This window comes from Oncorhynchus clarkii, chromosome 6 (genome assembly GCF_045791955.1).
Source record: "Oncorhynchus clarkii lewisi isolate Uvic-CL-2024 chromosome 6, UVic_Ocla_1.0, whole genome shotgun sequence".
NCBI classification, from domain to species: Eukaryota; Metazoa; Chordata; class Actinopteri; order Salmoniformes; family Salmonidae; genus Oncorhynchus; species Oncorhynchus clarkii.
The window spans coordinates 63,057,709-63,081,593 of NC_092152.1; the positions used below are offsets into that span (position 1 = coordinate 63,057,709).

The 23,885-nt window shown below is 47.1% G+C and overlaps 1 protein-coding gene across 1 annotated transcript in view; it reads right to left on the bottom strand.

The window, feature by feature from the left end:
- Positions 1-23,885, bottom strand: part of LOC139411411 (CD276 antigen-like) — an 81,864-nt gene that overhangs the window by 45,407 nt on the left and 12,572 nt on the right. Inside the window, exons 3-4 of the mRNA XM_071157740.1 lie at positions 10,919-11,269; positions 7,202-7,498 (exon numbers count right to left, since the gene is read on the bottom strand). Of these exons, the coding sequence (XP_071013841.1) occupies positions 7,202-7,498; positions 10,919-11,269 (648 nt within the window). The remainder of the gene's footprint in view (positions 1-7,201; positions 7,499-10,918; positions 11,270-23,885) is intronic.

Here is a 23,885-nt window from a genome sequence, read left to right on the forward strand (position 1 = left end):
CTACGGATGCCCGCGGTAATGTTTTTAAGGCAAACATAATGGAATTGCATCTTATTTGATAACGAGGGACGTCTACCGTACACGGTTGAGGCCCCAAATAACCACAGACGTAACAGAGCCATTGGAGGCAACAATGACACTAACAATGGCATCAGAAACCTTCACTACCGCAGTAGACTACAGCTTTGCTGCTCATCCCCCAGCAGTACAGTAAATGGCTGGAAGTAGGCAGACAGATACATTATAGATATGACAGGCAGTATAAGTCGTCATTTCCCTGTGGACAGTTTCTCTGTAATGAGGTGCAGGTTGTCATGCAGGCGTTTAGAGGCGTGGGGTTGGGGAGGGAGTCAGAGACAAAGGCAGGCATGGCTAAAGAAGACCAGCCAGACCAGCAGGAAGGAGATGTTAATGTGACCTGAAGGCGATCCTAGCCCTCACAGCTTCCCTCTTTCCACACCGGTCACATTTGGCTATGTCAAAGATGGCTGCCATGTTCTAATCAATGCTTCCATCACAAATGTAGGACCATAATATTTGGTTTCGAGAGTTAAAGGGCTGTGATGACACTGTCCCTGCAGATTAAGGCAGATGACTGCAGTACTAAATGTTGAGTCTACTCGAGTCATTTCAGTCACATTTACAGACAGTAAACAAACACTTTTGAGTCGTTTAAGTCCATGCTGCAGGGAGGGAAGTAAGAAAAGTCCTGGGCCAGTAACACACCTCTACAGGGAGACGGACACACTAGCTCCATGCTTAACTTTCATTCATTTCACACTTTGTAATCAATTACTGGTCTCTAGAGCTATCAGTGAGGTGAGCTACCTTTTCCAGGAACGGGCCCAAGTCTCTCAGCGCCTCCTAATTCAAAAGACATTACAACGCTAGACAATACTCTTTGTGTAGGGGTGGCCATTGATTTGGACTGTTTCAAGGCACCAGAACAAAGCGATTTACGGAGGTTGCAAAACATATTTTGTGGGACAACAATGCATGGTCTGATCTGGTGTAGAGTTTAAGCATAAAATAAATGGATATGAATAATTAAACGACCAAGCCTTTGAAGGTATGCCCAACCGTTTTCTCTGGGCTATTCTCTGCCCAATGTCTCTCAAAAGGCTGCACCTAATATGATTTGAAATCGTAAAGCAGAGGCTGACGCCAGGCCTCCAGAAACCAATCCCTCTTACAGGATAAAACAGCAACTGTGTGAAATGTACACTGCAGGCCCCTTGGCTCAACCCCACTGATAGTCAGTCCCCCCTCACTGTGACTCTGGGAGGGAAAATAAAAAATGAGCCTGATCAATGACAAAATAGGGCTTTTGCCCTTTTACTGCAGCCATAAATATCATCTGTCTTGAAGAAGAAAGAAAGCAGGAGAGGAGTACAGGGCGTAAAGAGACAGGTTCCCTTCAGGCTCTGGGCAGGCATAAAGATGTCACAGTACTCCACAGTGTGGAAAGGAGAGGAGAGGAGAGGAGAGGAGAGGAGAGGAGAGGAGAGGAGAGGAGAGGAGAGGAGAGGAGAGGAGGACGTGCCCAATGTCATGCCATGGTGGCCTGGGACTGGGGCCGTGGACACTTATAGAGTCATGTACTGGTGATGGCTCCCCTGTGGTGAGGGGGAGGACAGGACAGGACCACACAGCAGGCCCAAGCCCACACACGCACACAGACTACCAGACAGCCACTCACAGCAGAGGTAGTCAGGCCGCAACGCTCCAACATTGTATTTTCAACTGCAGACATAAAATACATTTTGACATTCAGCCATCGCATAGACCTTTTATGTCAAAAGGAGACAGTGAAGACGAAAACAGTGAACAGGAACAGGAAGGCATAAATCCCCAACACAATGAGAGGGAGCTCATTTTATCTCTGTGATTGTTGAGATGCTACAAGAGCAATGCAGTGAGCAGGAACTGGCCCGGCCCTAATCCCTCATTCAACCCAACAATCCCTCAGAGCTGCAAACGACAAGACTGAGAGCATGCCAAATAATACTGTGAATCCATAATACAGGGATAAAACGTCCCCATGTTGAAGGCAAGGGAGGGAGGAAAACATTCAAACAACTTAACAACTCAACATGGCAGTGACAGGAGCAAGTGGCCCCTGTTCATAATCCTGAGAGGAAATAATGTGCTTACAAAGATTGCCATTGGCCTACCTGAATTTGTTTTAGACTGCTCCCTCCATTACTCCATCTCTCTATTTGGTTGTTGTTGTGCTAGGGGGTCGTGATAAGATAGTGTGTATTCAGGGAGGGAGGGAGGTAAAGATAGAGAGGGAGAGAGAGGTAGAGAGAGAGAGAGAGAGAGAGAGAGAGAGAGAGAGAGAGAGAGAGAGAGAGAGAGAGAGAGAGAGAGAGAGACCCGTCTGTGCGTTTGGACAGTAATTAATACAGTGTTCCCCTCGCTGCTCTGCTGACAACGGATTCATTCATACTGCTGTTTTCCTCCTTTTCCAAAGGCTTCGTTAATTGCATTTAAATTAGCCCTGTAAAAAAGTTGAGTTGAGAACAAGGAGTAATACAGTGTTTTGTTTTTAGCTTGCTTTCGTTTGCTTACTTGTTTTTTTGGGCTTGCGTAAGCTTGGCAAGCAGGGCACTGGCAGGTACCAATTTAGACGACAACATATGTCAGGAACAAGCACCCAGAACAGGTAATAACACAGTCAGGGAAAAAGGGAAGAGGCTAGCACAAACGTAATGAAGGAAAAACACAGCAAAGCTTTATGCTGTCTGCTGCAAATGGAAAGGCTGTGCTAGGACTGCCCATTAGCACCTGTGTGACACTGTCTCTTCTGCCTATTAAGAGTCATGTTGGAGTGTGCATGGAGCTATTGAGGCGTGGATGTGAGTGTGAAAGGGAGCGAGGTGTAAAGTGTGTGTTTGAGAAAGAGGAAGAGAGAGAAACAGGGAGAGAGAGAAAACGTGAGGGATAAACAGGGAGAGAGAAACAGTGAGAGAGAGAGAGGCTGAGAGAGAGGGAGAGGCTGTGAGAGACAGAAACATGGAGAGAGAAACAGTGAGAGAGAGAGAGAGAGAGGCTGAGAGAGAGGGAGAAGCTGTGAGAGAGAGAAACATGGAGAGCGAGAGAGAGCGAAACAGTGGGGGAGGGAGCGATAGAGAGAGAGGCCGAGAGAGAGAGAGCGAGAGAGAGAAACATGGAGAGCGAGAGAGAGAGAGAGTATTGTACTGTAATTCTGGTGGAGAGTTGGTTCTTTCAGGAGCCGTGGATGAGGCCTCCCATGAAGTTGATGGAGCTGGCCAATCCTCTGGAGAGCAGAGCAAAGCAGATTGGACGAGCTCAGCAGCACAGCTTGGGCGATCTCCCTCTCTCCCTCCGTCTCCCTCCCTTCACCCATTTACATTACATTTACATTTTAGTCATTTAGCAGACGTTCCTATGCAGAGCAACTTGGAGTAAGTGCATTCATCTTAAGATAGCTAGGTGGGATAACCACATATCTCAGTCATAGTAAGTCAGTTTCTTCTCAATAAAGTAGCTATCAGCAAAGTCAGAGCTAGTAGGGGGAAAAAAGTCAAGTGAGTGTGTTTGTCCCTCCCTCCCTCCCTGTCAGTGACTCCATCTCCCTGCCTGCCTGTCAGGCCCTGGTGCCACGGCTCAGAGCTTAGCAAACACTCTCTGCTCTCGTCTCCATCTCCCTCTCTGTCATCAGCCCAAACCTCACTCCCCCTCTCTCCTCCCCTCTCTATCTCGATCTTATCCTGCTGCTGGGAGCTGCGGAGAGACAATGGTGCTCTCATCCGCTGAGCAGAGACAGAGGGCTTGGGCAGTGACAGGCCTAAACCCCCCACCGCCACCACAGCCATACTGCCATCTCTCAGCTCCCACAGTAGGGATACATATCTAAAGCTCTGCGTTCTGCCAGCGGCGCTAAAAATGATATTAGTCAGACAGCATGTCCATAAAGCTCAAAGGGCATTATTCTTTTTTGAGGACAGCAAAGTGGCAGAGAGGGTGGGCAGGGAGGGGGAGCAGAGGTGGGTTTAGTCTGTCTTAGACTGAGCTGCTCAAACTGCCTCTGCTGCTTTCAGCCAGGAGGATGGTAGTATAGCCGAGCAGGCTGGGGAGGCAGGGGAGGGAGAGGAGGCTGAGGAGGGAGAGAGGAGGCTGAGGAGGGAGAGAGGAGGCTGAGGAGGGAGATGAGGGAGAGGAGGCTTAGGAGGGAGACAGGAGGCTGAGGAGGGAGATGAGGGAGAGGAGGCTTAGGAGGGAGACAGGAGGCTGAGGAGGGAGATGAGGGAGAGGAGGCTGAGGAGGCAGAGAGGAGGCTGAGGAGGGAGGCAGCCTGCCAGCCTGCCTGGGTTCATACAAGGACTGCTGCAGCTGCTGCCTCTTGTCTTGTCCATGGACGTTGGATGCCAGGCATCTCTTTGTGTCTGTTCCAAGTTGGATCCTACTGTATCCTGCTGCTACATCCATCAATATCCTACTACCAACACACATTGTGGTCTCTCTCCCAACAGCTGTTGAACCAACACATGATACGGTCAGTCAGGGCTCAAGCGGGACATGACCTCTTCTAACCTGCATCGAGATAGTTCAGTTGTAAATGGCAGTATTGTGTATGCAGTATTTAGCCAGGCATGTGTTATGTCATGGGGGAGGTACTACTATTGACAGTGGTGCTAATGATGATGGCGTGGTTCACAAGCATAACTTCTTAACCCATACCGTCTCAACACATGGCTTCACACACACCCCACACACTGTTCTGTACAGTTAGAGGTTCATTGTCTCCAAATTAACCTTGTCAAACTATTTCTTTTCCCAGGGGAGAGTTGTATTACTATTGTAATTTTTCAATCAGAGATTGAGGAAAGTGTGAAATTTTCATGTGCTTGTTCTCCCTCCCTCCCTCCCTCCCTCCCTCCCTCCCTCCCTCCCTCCCTCCCTCCCTCTCTCTCCTATTGGGTGGGGAATAGTCCATTTGGAATCTTAAGGAGATTTCACCCCTCCCTATAATAGGATTCTCAGCCTGCCTCAGTCTGGTGTGCGGTGGGTGCAGTGCTGTGATTATCCAGTATATTTACTATATAAACTCTGCTCAGCACACACTCCAGAAGAGTTCTGCTAGGTCAAAATTAATTACAGAAGTTGTTAAGCATACAGCAGCTGTTGTAAACAAATGCAAATACATTTTCATATCAAACAAGCCCCTTGTATCCCGGCACACCAAAAATAAATCTGCCACTTGTTTACTAACAAGTTAGGCCATCATCAAGCTGTGCTGGTTAGAGTGAGATAAATGAATATTCTCCAACTAGCCCCAGAGCGCTCAGATCCTGGCCACTCCATGGCTTTAATCAAAAGCTTTGCAGCTTTGTCTCTGGGTTTGTTCCATCCTTTCTCTCTTTCGATCTCTCATTCTCTCTCTCATCCCTCGGTCTCTCTTTCTTCTTGGCTGGTCTATTCCCTTTCATAGGTTGGCTGTGTTATTCTCCGTAGCCTTGCCTGGTTTTTCTCTAGGACAGCTTCAGAGCGTGGGTAATTCCTTCCTTTCCACTGAGCTGAACAGATCACTTTTCGTTATCAGCAGGTTTCTGCGCTCGACACAAACTGCCTCTCTGTGGAGAACAAAGGCTTTCCACTAGTCTAACAGAACAGGTGCTCTGCTGGGTTTCGGGTTGGATGAGGAACAACTGCTCAGTCTGAGAGGAACTCTTCCTTGACACACCGACTGACGAAGATCACAACCATACCTAGTTCTCAGTCCTTTCATACTGCTTCAGATCATCGCTCCTATGTCCATTTCCTCCTCTGCTCTGTCAGGATTCACCTCTATCTTCCCCATCAACTCTATAGATCTGGACCACTGATATAACTCTATGATCTGAAACAGTTCACCGCCTGAGGCAACGTCTAGAATGCTTTAGACAGGCACCTAATCAGCCTTACGTTCTCTTTCAACAGAGAGAGCCTTTCTATGCATATCTATGTCCTTTACTAAAACTACAAGATGCAATAGTCTCCAGTAGTTCCATTTCTCGAAAGTCTACTGCAACATGTAAACAGTAATCATACTATGGTCTTAACGGCCATAGTTGTTGACTTGTTTGTTGTTGACTTGTTGACTTCTTCATGTCATGTCTCTTCCTACTGTGGATTTAGCAACATTGTAATACCCCGGAGGCCTTGTCATGACTGTAGAGTGTGGAGCTGTGGAATAGGCCATCAGGCTCAGGGCCCTGCTGGCCCCAGCAGCACGGAAACAGCAGTCATTTCCCAGCCCAGCGGAGCGGCACTTACTGACCTGACACACACAGCACACACACTCCCTGACCTGGGCGTAGGGTGTCCTCCCCCTCCCCAGCTCTGCTCCAGCCCAGAGAGCAGGTCCCGACCACCTCTTCTTATTTATGAGCCATTTCACACAGCACTGCTCCCATTAGAGAGCCAGCCTTGGCTGGTCAGACACACACTAAACACTCCAAACGCTAAACATTACGTACACCAGTAAGGCAGCCTGGGGACAGGGGGACAGGGACTGGGGATGGGACAGAGAAGATCCCAGGGCCACCACACAAAGCCACCACTCACACAGTCCAGGAAGAGAATACACCACTCACCCCAAAAGAGCAATGTAAACATATTGACCCACTTCCTGGTTGGCAGACCTTGTCTGTAGCTTCAGCTGAGAGACAGGCTAGAGCTGGGAGTCTGCTCTGTAGGCTGTACAGCTGCTGCACCACCATTACTTCCATTTAGCTCTAATATTATTGTATATCCTTTATCACCTTCTAGCATTACCAAATGTCAGATGAGTAGTTATTTTTGTTTCATAGGAATCATCTGGGAAATAATTACCCACTGATGTGATTTAACGATGTGTGGAAACTGATGGTTAGGCTTATTGGAGCATAATTGAACATTTCATTATTTCCCTTCAGTTCTGTGGCGCTCTGAACAGCTAGCTGAAAATTCAAGGCATAACATTTGACTGACGGATTGATTTACAAATGCATACAAGACTTTAATAGGCAGCTGTGCTCCTGTGTGACTGAAAACAAGATTATCCTGAACTGGCAACATTAAAACACTGTGGGAAGTCTCTGAATGTTAGCTTGTTAACTTTCCAGAAAGTAGGCTAGGGCCTTTGTTTGGGGAAGACAGACAGCAATGGGACACACAGACACACAGATACACATAGACACACTAACACACACACCTGTGATGGTGACGGAGGCGTGGCCGTCCTCGCCCAATAATGGGTTGGTCAGTCTGCAGCTGTAAGTGCTATTGGGCTCCAGGGTGACAGTCAGGACACTGAGCATGCTGAACAGCCCCTCCTCATTGGCCACCAGGGAGGTGGTGACGTTGTCTGTCAGGTTGTGCCCGCCCCCGTCCTGCCACAGTACGTCAGCCTCAGGGTAGCCACCGTACGCCACGCAGGTCAGCGCCACCTCGTCACCCGGCCGCAGGTTGGAGTCTGGCTCCAGGGTCACCAGAGGCTTGGAGTAGGGGGCTGAGGGGGGATAGAAAAGGGGACAAGAACAGACACACACAGAGTTTTAAGCCAAGTCGCCAGAAGCTTGGAGTAGGGGGCTGGATGGGGAGGGGGAGCAGAGACATACAGAGTTTTAGCCAGATTATCACCAGTGAGGGACACCCAGGGAACTGTTTGACATGATTCCCATTAAATTGTTAATTACATTTAGGGAGCTTAGCATAACATCGAGCTTAAGATCCCAGAGACATCATTTGCAGCATATCCTGGTGCTCCCTTCTGTCCTCCTTCATCTCCTCCCTGAAGAGAGCCACGGCTCTGAGCCAAGCCGCCTCACAATACAACGCAACCACCACAGCCTGGCCCGGCCCGGATGGCGAGCCTGGGGGAAATAGGCACGGCTCCGAGAATCTGGGACTGCTGTGCTCTGTTCAGGGGTTTGGCAGGAGGGGGCGGGCGGTGAGGAGGTGAGGGGGGTGAATCCTCAGCCTGGAATGAATTCACGGCTCTCCAATCCCCTGAGCTAAAACACAACCAGAGAGGCGGCGGGCAGAGAGAGGAGGCTGTATTCCCTGAGCCAATCAAAACACAGCAAACAATGGGGAGGACAGGGAGGGAGAAGAAGGAGATTAAATAACTTCATGCGAGTTGCCTTTTGAAAAGTGGACTCTCTCGCTCTCTCTCTCTCTCAGCACTAAGACGGAATGTCAGCCTGCCACTAACCTCCCTGGCTATCCATTTGACTGACAGGCAGATTTCCACAGAGACCCATCATTTTCTCAGAGCACTGTGGGAAGGGAGCTCTATGATGTTGACTGTAAATGCCAGCTAAAAATAATACATCTACGAATCGAATGCATGAAAAGGGGACAATTTGTCACTGTTTGAGCTACTGTGTCATTGTTTATCTTTTCTCTACCCAGACTAGCCAGCCAAAAGGAAACCTGTTGAACGTTAACACTGCTTAATGCACATAAATCCTTAGAGGAAAGGACCAATTTAACAACAAAACTTGGAAATTAGTGGTGAGGGAGGGAGGAGTTCACCAACACTGCGTGTGAAGCCATGAAGAATAATTATAAATAAAAGTGCAATCAGTTGTGATGATGGTCCTCTGATGGAACAACCACCTTCATCACCGAGCTGTTAGTAACAATCAATCTTGGCAGGAACTAATAATCAAAGCCAGTGATTGACCACAGCCAGAGGACCACAATCAGGAAGTATCGACCAATCATGTTATCGTGCATCCCTGACGGAACTAAGTGTTTCATGACCAATTTCTGTGTTGTGTTAGGCATCGATCCTAAAGGTCTCACATGATTACCAAAGAAGGGCCTGTGATGTGTGATCAAATTGCCCTCTAGTGGCCTCATGGATGGAATTATTTAATCATTTAATAATTGATAAACAGGAATAAAAAATAAAAAAAATAAAACGAAAATCCGGTGTTTCTATGTCAAACGGTTTTGTTATAATTCAGTCTTCTGTGACGTAAACTCAGCAAAAAAACAAAAGTCCCTTTTTCATCCCCTAACTTCACAGATCTTCATTGTAAAGGGTTTAGACACTGTTTCCCATGCTTGGTCAATGAACCATAAACAATTAATGGACATGCACCGGTGGAACAGTCGTTAAGACACTAACAGCTTACAGACGGTAGACAATTAAGGTCGCAGTTATGAAAACTTAAGGACACTAAAGAGGACTTTCTACTGACTCTGAAAAACACCAAAAGAAAGATGCCCAGGGTCCCTTCTCATCTGCGTGAACGTGCCTTAGGCATGCTGCAAGGAGGCATGAGGACTGCAGATGTGGCCAGGGCAATAAATTGCAATGTCCGTAATGTAAGACGCCTAAAACAGTGCTACTGGGAGACAGGACGGACAGCTGGTCGTCCTCGCAGTGGCAAACCACGTGTAACAACATCTGCATAGGATAGGTACTTCCGAACATCACACCTGCGGGACAGGCACAGGATGGCAACAACAACTGCCCGAGTTACACCAGGAACACATTATCCCTCCATCAGTGCCCAGACTGTCCGCAATAGGCTGAGAGAGGCTAGACTGAGGGCTTGTAGGCCTGTTGTAAGGCAGGTTCTCACCAGACATCAACGGCAACAACGTCACCTATGGGCACAAACCCACCATCGCTGGACCAGACAGGACTGGCAAAAAGTGCTCTTCACTGATGAGTCACGGTTTTGTCTCACCATGGGTGATGGTCGGATTTGCGTTTATCTTCAAAGGAATGAGCGTTACACCGAGGCCTGTACTCTGGAGCGGGATCGATTTGGAGGTGGAGGGTCCGTCCGGGTCTGGGGCGTTGTGTCACAGCATCCTTGGATTGAGCTTGTTGTCATTGCAGGCAATTTCAACGCTGTGCGTTACAGGGAAGACATCCTCCTCCCTCATGTGGTACCCTCCTGCAGGCTCATCCTGACATGACCCTCCAGCATGACAATGCCACCAGCCATACTGCTCATTCTGTGTGTAATTTCCTGCAAGACAGGAATGTCAGTGTTCTGCCATGGCCATGGCCAATTCCATTGAGCACGTCTGGGACATGTTGGATCGGAGGGTGAGGGCTAGGGCCATTCCCCCCCAGAAATGTTCGGGAACTTGCAGGTGCCTTGGTGGAAGAGTGAGGTGACATCTCACAGCAAGAACTGGCAAATCTGGTGCAGTCCATGAGGAGGAGATGCACTGCAGTACTTAATGCAGCTGGTGGCCACACCAGATACTGACTGTAACTTTTGATTTTGACCCCCCTATGTTCAGGGACACATTATACAATTTCTGTTTGTCACATGTCTGTGGAACTTGTTCAGTTTATGTCTCAGTTGTTGAATCTTGTTATGTTCATACAAATATTTACACATGTTAAGTTTGCTGAAAATAAACGCAGTTGACAGTGAGAGGACGTTTATTTTTTGCTGAGTTTAAATAAAGTGTAATATTGGGATGCAAACTAAAAATGGAATACATTTCAACTCTATATCTGACATGGTACAAGTGTCTTCTTTTTTTTGTTGTTGCCGATAACCATGTGTGAGAGGTGTATACTTTTGTTTCAAAGTAGATTTGTTTAAGACTTACCAAGAAACACTGTGTGACCCTGATTTATCCCACTGCAGTAAAAGGTTAAAGAGGGGACTCTACTTCCTGTATGTGAAGCCCTTGAGGTGTCTCCTTCTCCTCACCTTCTTTTCAACCGTATTGGAGGAGACGATCCAAGGTCCTCATCCTCTGACCTTCTTCTCCAATGTGTTTTGAGACAGGATTCGAGGAAAGATGTATCGAGAAAGATGTGGTAGCTATAGGCCAAGCATTGGTCCGGCTTTACCAGTCAGAGGTCGTTATTGTAAAACTTAAAAGAGAATGTGTTCTCAATGACTTACCTTGTTAAATAAAGGTAATAAATGAACAGACTCACCTGCTACCTGGAGCAGTAGGGCTGCACTGCCGTAGTCCTTCACCCTGACGAAGCAGGTGTAGCTACCCTCATCGGCCACCCGGACCCCTCTCAAGAGGAGCGAAGCGTTGCCCGCGCCCAGCTGAGAGGGGTACAGGCTGGTGCGGTTGGCGTAGCGCTCTCCCTGGTCTGCCAGCTGGTCCTGGCTAGCCCAGTAGCTGTGCACACTGCGCTTGGTGTCCGTCAGCTGCCAGAAGACACTGAGGTCAGACAGGTTGAAGGGAGAGGCGTGGCTGAAGGAACAGTTGAGGGTGGTGTCCATGCCATACAGCGCCACCACTGGCAGCTCTGGGACATACACTTCCAGGACAGCTAGATAGGAGAGAGAGGAGAGAGAGCGAGTATGTCAACAACAGCAAACATAGACCTGTGTGTTTAGCCATGTAGTGGAGAGAGATGTCTAAATAAGCTTTAGGGGGATGAATGAACTGCAATAAAGATGTAGCTCCTAAATATCCACTTGGAGACAGTGGTGAGTTAATAATCTAGATAGTGGTCTGTCTGAAAGAACACTCTCCATCTCTCTCCAGAGTGTTGTGTCTCCCTCAACAGAACACTGGGCTAAGTTGCTCAATGTTGAGTGTGATTTGTTTTGTTTTAAAGCGGAAACCCTCCTTAAGGCATCTGATCTCTAGACTGTCTAGACTGGACGCTTCTGTTCTCTCCTCTTCTCTCTTCTTCTGTTCTCTCCTCTTCTCTTCTCTCCTCCTCTCCTCTTCTCTCCTCCTCTCCCTTCCCCTCCCCTGTCCTCTCTGCAGCCAAGAGCAGGCTCTGCATAATCATTCTGGCTTAGTAGCCATCTCAGACACCACAGAGAGAGGCTACAGCTAAACTATTCTCAATTTATTCCTGTCTCCACTTCTACAGGTCTGATTGTGTGATGAACATCAGGACAGAAAAAGCCATTCCAACCCCTGAAATCCCCCTGAATCTAGTGTGATGCAGCCTGTACTTGACTGCTGCTATTCTTTATGAGAATCGCTTCTGTACTCATGTCTTTCAGATTTAATAACAATCACACACTTTTGCATGAAATAGTTGTGATTGAGGTGTAACAATTGATTTCCCCATTATCAACAAACAACAATTTCCTCCGAGTGCAATCCGTGGATGAGGATGCTCAGTCAAGGCAAAGATATTTTGGTAGACACCAAACCTCACAGGAGAGAGACCCCACATTCACCAATATCCCCCTGCACATCTATAGGCACACTGCCACCTGCTGGATCCTCATGTAACTACAGGCCAAAGGAAAACTTGGCAAACCATCCACCACATCCAGAAAACCATGGATACAGAAGAACAACAATCCCCAGTAACTAACTAATACAAGAATGTCATTCTAGGTGATGCACTACAGTTCCTCCCAACCCCTGTGAAAATCACAAAGCAGCTTTTAATTGACTGACATTAACACAGTGGTGTGATGTTTTTCTATAGCCCCATAATGTGACTACACTTCCTCTGCCGTGCCACAGCACAGTCGACAATCCAATCCAGTAATCATGACATACCATTACAGTAGCAGGGTTTATTGTAGGGCGGTATGGCTGTCTACCAGACTAACGTTCTAGTAGTTTGTGTGTGTGTGTGTTTTTGTAGTGCTTTCTGGGTAATGAATAGGCAACAGGCACTTTGGTAGGACTGTAGTGGAAGTGACGGCCCCCACAGAGGCATGCACACAGAGGAGGGAGGAGACACAGCAATTAGATCACTCCCGGAGCAGACCGGAATGACTCACTCCAATGGGTTCACAGAGGAGGAGAGAGAGGTGAGAGGGAGGTAGGGGGAGAGAATTGGAGAGGGGGAGAGAGGGAAGAGAGGGGGGAAATGATGGAATAGAGGGGAGAGGAAGGAGAGTGAGAGGGCAGCTTTGAGCGTGCACTTAAAGATAATATCAGGAAACAAGCCAGGAGGGGAGAGCACTGCAGCCCATCGCTAATCCCCTAACTCATGACAGGGCCCAAGTCAGGGAAGAGATAGGTACTCATCCCTCTCTCCTTCAATCTCTTTCTCCCTCTAACCAGTGACCCTTTTTCTGGTGCCGGTCTGGTAAGGGTGCAGCAGGACACTGGGGCAGCATGTTAACACACTGACAGACATTCACAGACAGACTGAGAGCAGCAGGAGAGCACAGCGTTTCACACCCACTTCACTGCACCCAGGGGGGAGGGGCTTTTAGCTCTGACGTCATGGAAACTGTGAGTAAGCATCTGATGTCCTATTCCTTCAGAGGTGAAACACGGGTTGGGAAAACTGGTATTGTTTCTGCTTTTAACTTCTAGAAATCTCCAACAAACACAAAACAGTTAGCACAAATACTGTAGTATTTGTGATAACTGCTTTGGGGGCGGCAGGCAGCCTAGTGGTTAGAGCGTTAGGCCAGTAACTAAAAGGACGCTGGATCAAATCCCAGAGCTGACAAGGTAAAAATCTGTTGTTCTGCCCCCGAACAAGGCAGTTAACCCACTGTTCCCCGGTTAGGCCGTCATTGTAAATAACAATTTGTTCTTAACTAACTTGCCTAGTTAAATAAAACATTTGGTCTAGGAGGTTGTGGTTGAAAAAGTGTATTGTGAGAGGTGGTGTCTCCCTATTTGAGGGAGGAGGGTTAAGGGCTCTCCCCGGCCCCCTGAGAGGTGATAAAGAGATGCTCAGAGCAGAGAGTGGTGGAGGGAGGGGACGGCAGGGCAGATTTACACCCTACTCTTTGTGTTTATGGGCCCGGCTCTGTTTGAGTGCCTGTGAGAGAGACAGAGCCGTGCACTTTCACAGCCGACATGAAATAAACTCATTAAAGCCCCGTGAGCGCTGGCTGGCACTCTTCCCTCAGAGCGGAGTGCCAGACATGCAGGCAGGGAGAAAGGAGGGCAGACATACAGGCAGGGAGGAAGAGGCAGGTAGGCAGGCAAGCTACAGTGGGGAGAACAAGTATTTGATACACTGCTGATTTTGCAGGATTTCCTACTTACAAAGCATGTAGAGGTCTGTAATTTTTATCATAGGTACACTTCAACTGTGAGAGACAATACAGAAAATCTCATTGTATGATTTTTAAGTAATTAATTAGCATTTTATTGCATGACATACTGTAAGTACAGTGCCTTGCGAAAGTATTCGGCCGCCTTGAACTTTGCGACCATTTGCCACATTTCAGGCTTCAGGCTTCAAACATAAAGATATATATATGTTATATAAGATATAACATATAAGATATAAGATATGTATTTTTTTGTGAAGAATCAACAACAAGTGGGACACAATCATGAAGTGGAACGACATTTATTGGATATTTCAAACTTTTTTAACAAATCAAAAACTGAAAAATTGGGCGTGCAAAATTATTCAGCCCCCTTAAGTTAATACTTTGTAGCGCCACCTTTTGCTGCGATTACAGCTGTAAGTCGCTTGGGGTATGTCTCTATCAGTTTTGCACATCGAGAGACTGACATTTTTCCCATTCCTCCTTGCAAAACAGCTCGAGCTCAGTGAGGTTGGATGGAGAGCATTTGTGAACAGCAGTTTTCAGTTCTTTCCACAGATTCTCGATTGGATTCAGGTCTGGACTTTGACTTGGCCATTCTAACACCTGGATATGTTTATTTTTGAACCATTCCATTGTAGATTTTGCTTTATGTTTTGGATCATTGTCTTGTTGGAAGACAAATCTCCGTCCCAGTCTCAGGTCTTTTGCAGACTCCATCAGGTTTTCTTCCAGAATGGTCCTGTATTTGGCTCCATCCATCTTCCCATCAATTTTAACCATCTTCCCTGTCCCTGCTGAAGAAAAGCAGGCCCAAACCATGATGCTGCCACCACCATGTTTGACAGTGGGGATGGTGTGTTCAGGGTGATGAGCTGTGTTGCTTTTACGCCAAACATAACGTTTTGCATTGTTGCCAAAAAGTTCAATTTTGGTTTCATCTGATCAGAGCACCTTCTTCCACATGTTTGGTGTGTCTCCCAGGTGGCTTGTGGCAAACTTTAAACAACACTTTTTATGGATATCTTTAAGAAATGGCTTTCTTCTTGCCACTCTTTCATAAAGGCCAGATTTGTGCAATATACGACTGATTGTTGTCCTATGGACAGAGTCTCCCACTTCAGCTGTAGATCTCTGCAGTTCATCCAGAGTGATCATGGGCCTCTTGGCTGCATCTCTGATCAGTCTTCTCCTTGTATGAGCTGAAAGTTTAGAGGGACGGCCAGGTCTTGGTAGATTTGCAGTGGTCTGATACTCCTTCCATTTCAATATTATCGCTTGCACAGTGCTCCTTGGGATGTTTAAAGCTTGGGAAATCTTTTTGTATCCAAATCCGGCTTTAAACTTCTTCACAACAGTATCTCGGACCTGCCTGGTGTGTTCCTTGTTCTTCATGATGCTCTCTGCGCTTTTGACGGACCTCTGAGACTATCACAGTGCAGGTGCATTTATACGGAGACTTGATTACACACAGGTGGATTGTATTTATCATCATTAGTCATTTAGGTCAACATTGGATCATTCAGAGATCCTCACTGAACTTCTGGAGAGAGTTTGCTGCACTGAAAGTAAAGGGGCTGAATAATTTTGCACGCCCAATTTTTCAGTTTTTGATTTGTTAAAAAAGTTTGAAATATCCAGTAAATGTCGTTCCGCTTCATGATTGTGTCCCACTTGTTGTTGATTCTTCACAAAAAAATACAGTTTTATATCTTTATGTTTGAAGCCTGAAATGTGGCAAAAGGTCGCAAAGTTCAAGGGGGCCGAATACTTTCGCAAGGCACTGTATTTGATATCCTCCCAACCAGTAAGAATTCCGACTCTCACAGACCTGTTAGTTTTTCTTTAAGAAGCCCTCCTGTTCTCCACTCATTACCTGTATTAACTGCACCTGTTTGAACTCGTTACCTGTATAAAAGACACACACACAATCAAACAGACTCCAACCTCTCCACAATGGCCAAGACCAGAGAGCTGTGTAAGGACATCAGAGATAAAATTGTAGACCTGCACAAGGCTGGGATGGACTACAGGACAATAGGCAAGCAGCTTGGTGAGAAGGCAACAACTGTTGGCGCAATTATTAGAAAATTGAAGAAATTCAAGATGACGGTCAATCCCCCTCGGTCTGGGGCTCCATGCAAGATCTCACCTCGTGGGCCATCAATGATCATGAAGAAGGTGAGGGATCAGCCGAGAACTACACGACAGGACCTGGTCAATGACCTAAAGAGAGCTGGGACCACAGTGTCAAAGAAAATCATTAGTAACATACTACGCCGTCATGGATTAAAATCCTGCAGCGCACGCAAGGTCCCCCTGCTCAAGCCAGCGCATGTCCAGGTCCGTCTGAAGTTTGCCAATGACCATCTGGATGATCCAGCGGAGGAATGGGAGAAGGTCATGTGTTCTGATGAGACAAAAATAGAGCTTTTTGGTCTAAACTCCACTCGCCGTGTTTGGAGGAAGAAGAAGGATGAGTACAACCCCAAGAACACCATCCCAACCGTGAAGCATAGAGGTGGAAACATCATTCTTTGGGGATGCTTTTCTGCAAAGGGGACAGGACGACTGCACCATATTGAGGGGAGGATGGATGGGGCCATGTATCACGAGATCTTGGCCAACAACCTCCTTCACTCAGTAAGAGCATTGAAGATGGGTCGTGGCTGGGTCTTCCAGCATGACAACGACCCGAAACACACAGCCAGGGCAACTAAGGAGTGGCTCCGTAAGAAGCATCTCAAGGTCCTGGAGTGGCCTAGCCAGTCTCCAGACCTGAACCCAATAGATAATCTTTGGAGAGAGCTGAAAGACCGTATTGCCCAGCGACAGCCCTGAAACCTGAAGGATCTGGAGAAGGTCTGTATGAAGGAGTGGGCCAAAATCCCTGTTGCAGTGTGTGTAAATCTGGTCAAGAACTACAGGAAACGTATGATCTCTGTAATTGCAAATAAAGGTTTCTGTACCAAATATTAAATTCTGCTTTTCTGATGTATCAAATACTTATGTCATGCAATAAAATGCAAATTAATTACTTAATCATACAATGTGATTTTCTGGATTTTTGTTTTAGATTCCGTCTCTCACAGTTGAAGTGTACCTATGATAAAAAATTACAGACCTCTACATGCTTTGTAAGTAGGAAAACCTGCAAAAACGGCAGTGTATCAAATACTCCCCACTGTAGCAATGGCCCTGTTGGATATTTACATCGCTCACTCCTCTCATCCCCTCCGCTCCCCTCATCCGTTCCCCTCATCCCCTCCGCTCCCATAATCCCTGGGCTGTCTCTTCAACCCCTACCTCAGCTCAAAATAACAGTGATGCTGTCACTGGGCCCTGGCTAGCCTAGTGCTAAGCTCACCAGTACAGATGCAGCCTCAAGAGTAGTGATGGGGTAACAGTTCACACAGTTCCATATCAGGATAGTAGTGTTTTCAGCACTTTTATTTCAAAACTATTTTTCACATGGTTCTCTCTCATACCTCTGCAGCAGACATGTGGTGAGCAATATGATTGGACCATGGAATCACAAAATCCCAGTATTGAATCGCAAAACATATAGAATCGTGAGAATCGCAATGCATATCGTATCGGCACCTAAGTATCGAGATAATATCGTATCGTGAGGTCCTTGGCAATTCCCAGACCTACTCGAGAGCCACCCGGAACTTGTGAGCTTAGATGAATGGTTCGCTGCACGGATATCCCTGCTAGTTCAGATTAGCCCCGGCTAGTGCTAAACTAAGCTATACAGATGAGTGGAGAAGAGGGGCTGAGGGGCCTGCTGAGTGTGAAGCAGCATGGCAGGCATGGCAGGCAGCAGGCTGACAGGGGCCGGAAGGAGAACCACAGGCTTCATACATAGGCAGCTGACAAGGTGACACAACATGGCTCTTGGTAAACAAATTCCTTAGCCACAGCGGCAGTGACATTTCACCTCCGTCCTCCAGATGCAGGCAGGTGCACACAAACACACACACACAGCCAGGCATACGCACACACACACACACACACATCCACAAGCAGAGGGCATTGTTATTCAGCTCAGTCCTGGCTCCTGACAGCTCCACAGCACTGTGAGAGTCAGTCTTAGACACAGGGCATTCTGACACTACAATATTCACTGTCATAGTACTGCTCCACAACAGACAGGTCCCAATCACCATGTTCAGTGACACCCACATACACACCTATACGCAGGCACACACAAACACATTAACATCTCACTCTGCTTGCGATCACTAAAATTGAATTCACTTGGTTCCATATAATGTACCCCCATATCCACATCTAGTAGAATGCAATACATAGCCTACACATTCAGTGTTGATGTTCCATTGCCATTCAGCTGACCCTGGTCAATGGAACACAACCCTAAACAGAAATACCTAAACCTGTAATAACCGGATCCCTTTAATAACCTGGGCTGTTAAACACAAGGGCTTCAATAAGACCACAACTTCCATCTCCCTCCAGCTTCTGATGCAATAACCCACACTGTTTAATAACCCTGGTTCATAACTGCTTCGCCAATAAAGGGGCGGCAGGTAGCCTAGTGGTTAGAACATTAGGCCAGTAACTGAAAGGACGCTGGATCAAATCCCAGAGCTGACAAGGTAAAAATCTGTTGTTCTGCCCCCGAACAAGGCAGTTAACCCACTGTTCCCTAGTAGGCTGTCATTGTAAATAAAAATGTGTTCTTAACTGACTTGCCTAGTTAAATTAAAAAAATAAAAAGACACAGTAGAACTCAGGGTCAAGTGAACTGTGCTTAATAACATTGAACAGCACATAGGTTATTACCTACTAGGCCAATAGGCACCTTACACAGAGGTTAAATTACCCCTGCTTGATAACAAATGGCAGAGCTACCAGTACTACTGTTCATTAGAAGATGTTAGGTGCACATGTTCAGAGATATGGTAAAGCCTCTTTGTCGAACACGGCATAAAGGAACAGCCATGATAAGAGTGCACAGACATACATACACTGGAAGGCAAATGGTGGCGGTAATATTGACTTAACTAAGTAAACACACACAGGCAGTGTAGTTAGTGTTCTGTCTGGCTGAGTAGTGAGCTGCTTAAAAAGCTGTGGCAATAATGCCCCCATTGGGTGGTAAACAGTACTGCAGCTACAGACATGTTGGTCTTTACACGAATGGCCCACCTGAATATCTAACGAACAGGAAGTTCACAGATGCTTATAGTGCCCTTTCACAACAGCTCTTCTTTCAGTAAATGCCGTTGTTCAAACATGCCAACTGAAGCCTTTCTTCAAAGCGTTTCTAAATCACACTGTCCAAAACCTTTCAAATACGTCCAGGGGAACACAAATAAAAACCAACATCTGGAATACATTGAGAAATGTAGTAGTATTTTAGACATGGTAAGCTTAACACTGCTCGGAATTAGCCCTCACGACACATAGGGAATCTATTCTAAAGCTGAGCCTTTCCTCCCCTCCTGAAAGAGAGACACAAAATGGAGGGGATTATGTAGGTCTCTGAGCCTTGAATAATGGGGTCACTCATGACATTTACCAATTTAACACTGTCTCCCCATATCTGGGCTACAGTCATCATAGTGTGAAAGCCATCTCTGTCTGTGAGAGATATATGAGGTGCAGATAGCTAGTGGAGCAGACAGGAGCTCAGGTTGCTTATTTTCAGCAACGTAATAAATCAAGATGCACCACACTTCCTTTCTCCTGACTCTGTCTGTCTATCTCTCGTTCTCCCTCTCTCTCTTGTCGTTTATGCTCTCTCCATCTTCTTCTCTCCACAGACAGGGCGGGTGGGTGCTTTATCAGGGGGAGCTGGTCTCATATCCTGTCAATAAGCTGTTAATGGGCTCTGACAGGCAGATAATGGGGGGCCAGTTGCAGAGGAGCTGCCTGGGAGATAAGGACAAGCCTAACCTTCTTCCACCACCTGCCTGAGAGAGAAGAGAGAGAACACAACCTTGGATGAGTATGAGGAGCGAGCCATAGGAGCAAATCCATCCCAGTAGGAGAGGGGGTGGGGTGGATTTGAGTTTGTGCAGCTTAATCCAAATGACTGGGGTTAAGGTGAGCCTATACGCTATGCATACGAGCCCAGCTAAGTTGATCAGAAAGCAAAACTGTATTATTGTAGGGGTGGCAAAGGTTTGGGTTCTAATCCCTCAGATAGACAAGTGTTTGACACCTACTGGCCCTGGTAATAACCAAAGCCATGTCTGGGAGGGCAGAGTCCTTGCTCAAATCTCAGGCTGCAATTTTGTTTTGCCTTATGAAGAGGTCGGGCAGCAGTGGATGTCTACATTAATGCAGGGGGTTAAGAGGTTAAAGGCTCAGTGGCTGGGGCTGTGTGTCTGGATGTTAACCTGAGCCCGTCTCCTCCTGAGACATAGTGACCTCACTCAGGGCCCTGTAACCATGGCAACACCTGACCCTGCCTCTCCTGAGACAGTGACCTCACTCAAGGCCCGGTAACCATGGCAACACCTGACCCCGCCTCTCCTGAGACACAGTGACCTCACTCATGGCCCTGTAACCATAGAAGCACCCGGTAACTGTGGTAACAACCTGTAGGTAAGTGTCTCCTCTCTCTGTGTGTCAGGTAAGGAAGCTTCTTACTCAGTCCCAGGAAATGATGCTGCTTTCCAGGCACAGATCAGAGCGGTGGTGGTGGGTCATTCATCCTGTTCATCACAGCCCACTAAACACAAAGATATTTGGCTCCAGGCCCCAGCAGCCCCGAGGCCCAGCTCAGCGCTCACTACGCAGAACTGCAATCTCCACACGTTACCCGCATCAATGTTTAAGCGATCCCACAAGATAGCTTTTTTAGGACTTGTTCAAATAATCATGAGGTGCTTGATGGGTAATGCACTCTGTTTAAATGGCTAGGCTACAGTGCAGAGTGAGCGGGGAGAGAGAGGGAGGGGCGAGCAGCTCAGTGCAGGAGCCAACCTGCTAGTAGACTGACTGGGCATTATGTATGCATCGCAGCGGAAGCAATCTTTGTCGAGCCTGTCCTCGATTGTTTTTAAAAGGATACTTCACTGGCCACAATCAAATTAGCAAGAACATCACTGATACGGGGTAATAACCCGAAATTGAATTTCTGCGCGGGCCAAAGAGTCCCCTCTCTACAGAATCAATTGCTGTGAAGAGAAAAGGAGGACAGGGAGAGGGCATTCCTAGTTAGCAGACCTCAAAGGGTACACCAGAGATGCGGGCGTGAGCAGGCTATTTACACGCTTCAGGGCCTTGCCATAACGTCTGCCGCTCTCTGACTGCCACACTAGATGTGATCTATTCAATTATGCTAATTCATTAGAATTTCCTCCTAGCTCTCGTCATTAAAACTGAATCCGGGTCAGCTTGCCATTTTAGCATTTGCATGAATACAATTTCCCTTTTAATGTGGAGATGCTAAGAGCGGGCAGGTGGGCGCGAGCAGCAGCAAATGGCAGAGGCCTGGCAGGCTGGTGGCACTGCTGACAGAACACAGAGCATGACAACAAGCAATTAGCCAGACAGCATCCTGTTAATGCTTCTGCTTTACACTACTGGCTCTACTGCCTCTCAGCTGCTAATGCTGCTTATGGAGCCTGGATGCTAGGCCTACTTACTGTCCTGGTGCTACTGCTGGTGCTTGCCTGTTACCTCAGAACAACCCCACTGAGAGTACTACTACTAGTCTAGTGCAATTCAGGGTTATTAACGGCCTCCAACTCAATCATCAAGTTTGCAGATGACAGTGGTAGGCTTGATAACCAACAATGACGCCCTCGGAGTGTGGTTCAGGAAAATAACCTCTCACTCAATGTCAGCAAAACAAAAGAGATGATCGTGGACTTCAGGAAACAGCAAAGGGAGCACCCCTCATCCACATCGACGGGACAGCAGTGGAGGTGGAAAGTTTTAAGTTCCTCTGTGTATATATCACCGACAAACTGAAATGGTACATGCACACAGACAGTGTAGTGAAGAAGGCACAACAGCGCCTCTTCAACCTCCTGAGGCTGCAAAAATGTGGCTTGTCACCGAAAACCCTCACTAAGTTTTACAGGTGCACAATCGAGAGCATCCTGTCGGACTGTTTCACCGCCTGGTACGGCAACTGCACCGCCCACAACCGCATGGCTCTCCAAAGGGTGGTGCAGTCTGCGCAACGCACCACCGGGGGCAAACTACCTGCCTTCCAGGACACCTACAACACCCAATGTCACAGGAAGGCCCAAGCCACTGCCTGTTCACCCCGCTTCCATCCAGAAGGTGAGGTCAGTACAGGTGCATCAAAGCTGGGACAGAGAGATTGAAAAACAGCTTCTATCTCAAGGCCATCAGATTGGTGAACAGCCACCACTAGCACAGCGAGATGGCTGCCTACCTACAGACTTGATATCATTGGCCACTTTAATAAATGGAACTCTTGTCACTTTAATAATGCCACTTTAAGAATGTTTACATAACTCGCATTACTGATCTCATATGTCTATACAGTATACTGTATCCTTCACTATCTATTCTATACTATCTTTTGCATCTTAGCAGCTCTGTCACTGTTAGATATTAGGTTTTGTTGTGGAATTGTTAGATATTACCTGTTAGATACTGCATCACTGTCGGATCTAGAAGCATAAGCATTCCGCTACACTCGCAATAACATCTGCTAACCATGTGTATGTGACCAATAAAAGTTGATTTTATTTGTATTAAAAGTACACTAAGTATAGCAAACATTAGGGACACCTTGTTTCCCAAATCGTCGGGGCATCGACTCTACAAGGTGTCGAAAGTGCTCCACAGGGATACTGGCCCATGTTGACTCCAATGCGTCCCACAGTTGTGTCAAGTTGGCTGGATGTCCTTTGGGTGGTGGACCATTCTTGATACACACGGGAAACCCAGAAGCATTGCAGTTCTTGACACAAACCGGTGCGCCCGGGCACCTACTACCATATCCCGTTCAAAGGCACTTGCATTTTGTGTCTTGCCCGTTCACCCTCTGAATGGCACACATACACAATATATTTCTCAATTGTCTCAAGGCTTAAAAATCCTTCTTTAACCTGTCTCCACCCCTTCATCTACACTGATTGATATGGATTTAACAAGTGACATCAATAAGGGATCATAGCTTTCACCTGGTCAGTTTATGTCATGTATACTCAGTGCATATGTATACTGAAACAAAGAAGCCTGTCACCGCCACATAAAGCAACAATTCCACTGGGGACGAGTACCTCTGCAGAAGAACTGACAACAGCTGTGCTAAGCAACATTTTCTTATTTTACGCACCAAGACAATGTTACACACCAACAGCTTAGACGGGGACTACCTCTGTACTCAACTAGAGGTTGTCTTGGGAGAGTGCATCGGCAGTGTGGCAGCCTCAGAGTGTAATCCTGTGTGGAGATAGGGGTATTTAATGGTGCAGCACAGGAGTGACACTGATACGGTTATTTAATGGCGAAGTAGAGGAGAGACACTGTAGAAGACAAGTGGGATTAGCAAGGACCTATAATCCTAATCAGAGACCTACTGGAGACAACAGGCCCAGAGGACCACAGGTCTCACACACAGATGCAGACACACACACATCAGCACATACACACGTGCACACCCACTCACTATTTCCACATGACAGTCTGTCTCTATCGAGAGATCCTTAATTCAACAGTAAATTCCAGTAAGTAAATAAAGGACAATCATATAGTTTGTGAGGCAAAAACATTATGAACTACAACTTAAAGAGATCAGTCCGAGACGCCTCCTTCCCTCCCTCCCAGTGAGAGGGCCGAGGCAGCCGCCACAGCCAGTAATGAGCAGGCCAGAGACCCATTAAGCTGGAACAGTACTAGGCCCTAATGAAGCCCTGCTCCTAGCTCTCTCACTCTCAGAGTCTCCGTCTAGCTGCTGACTCCAGCACACTGCCCTGAGCACTA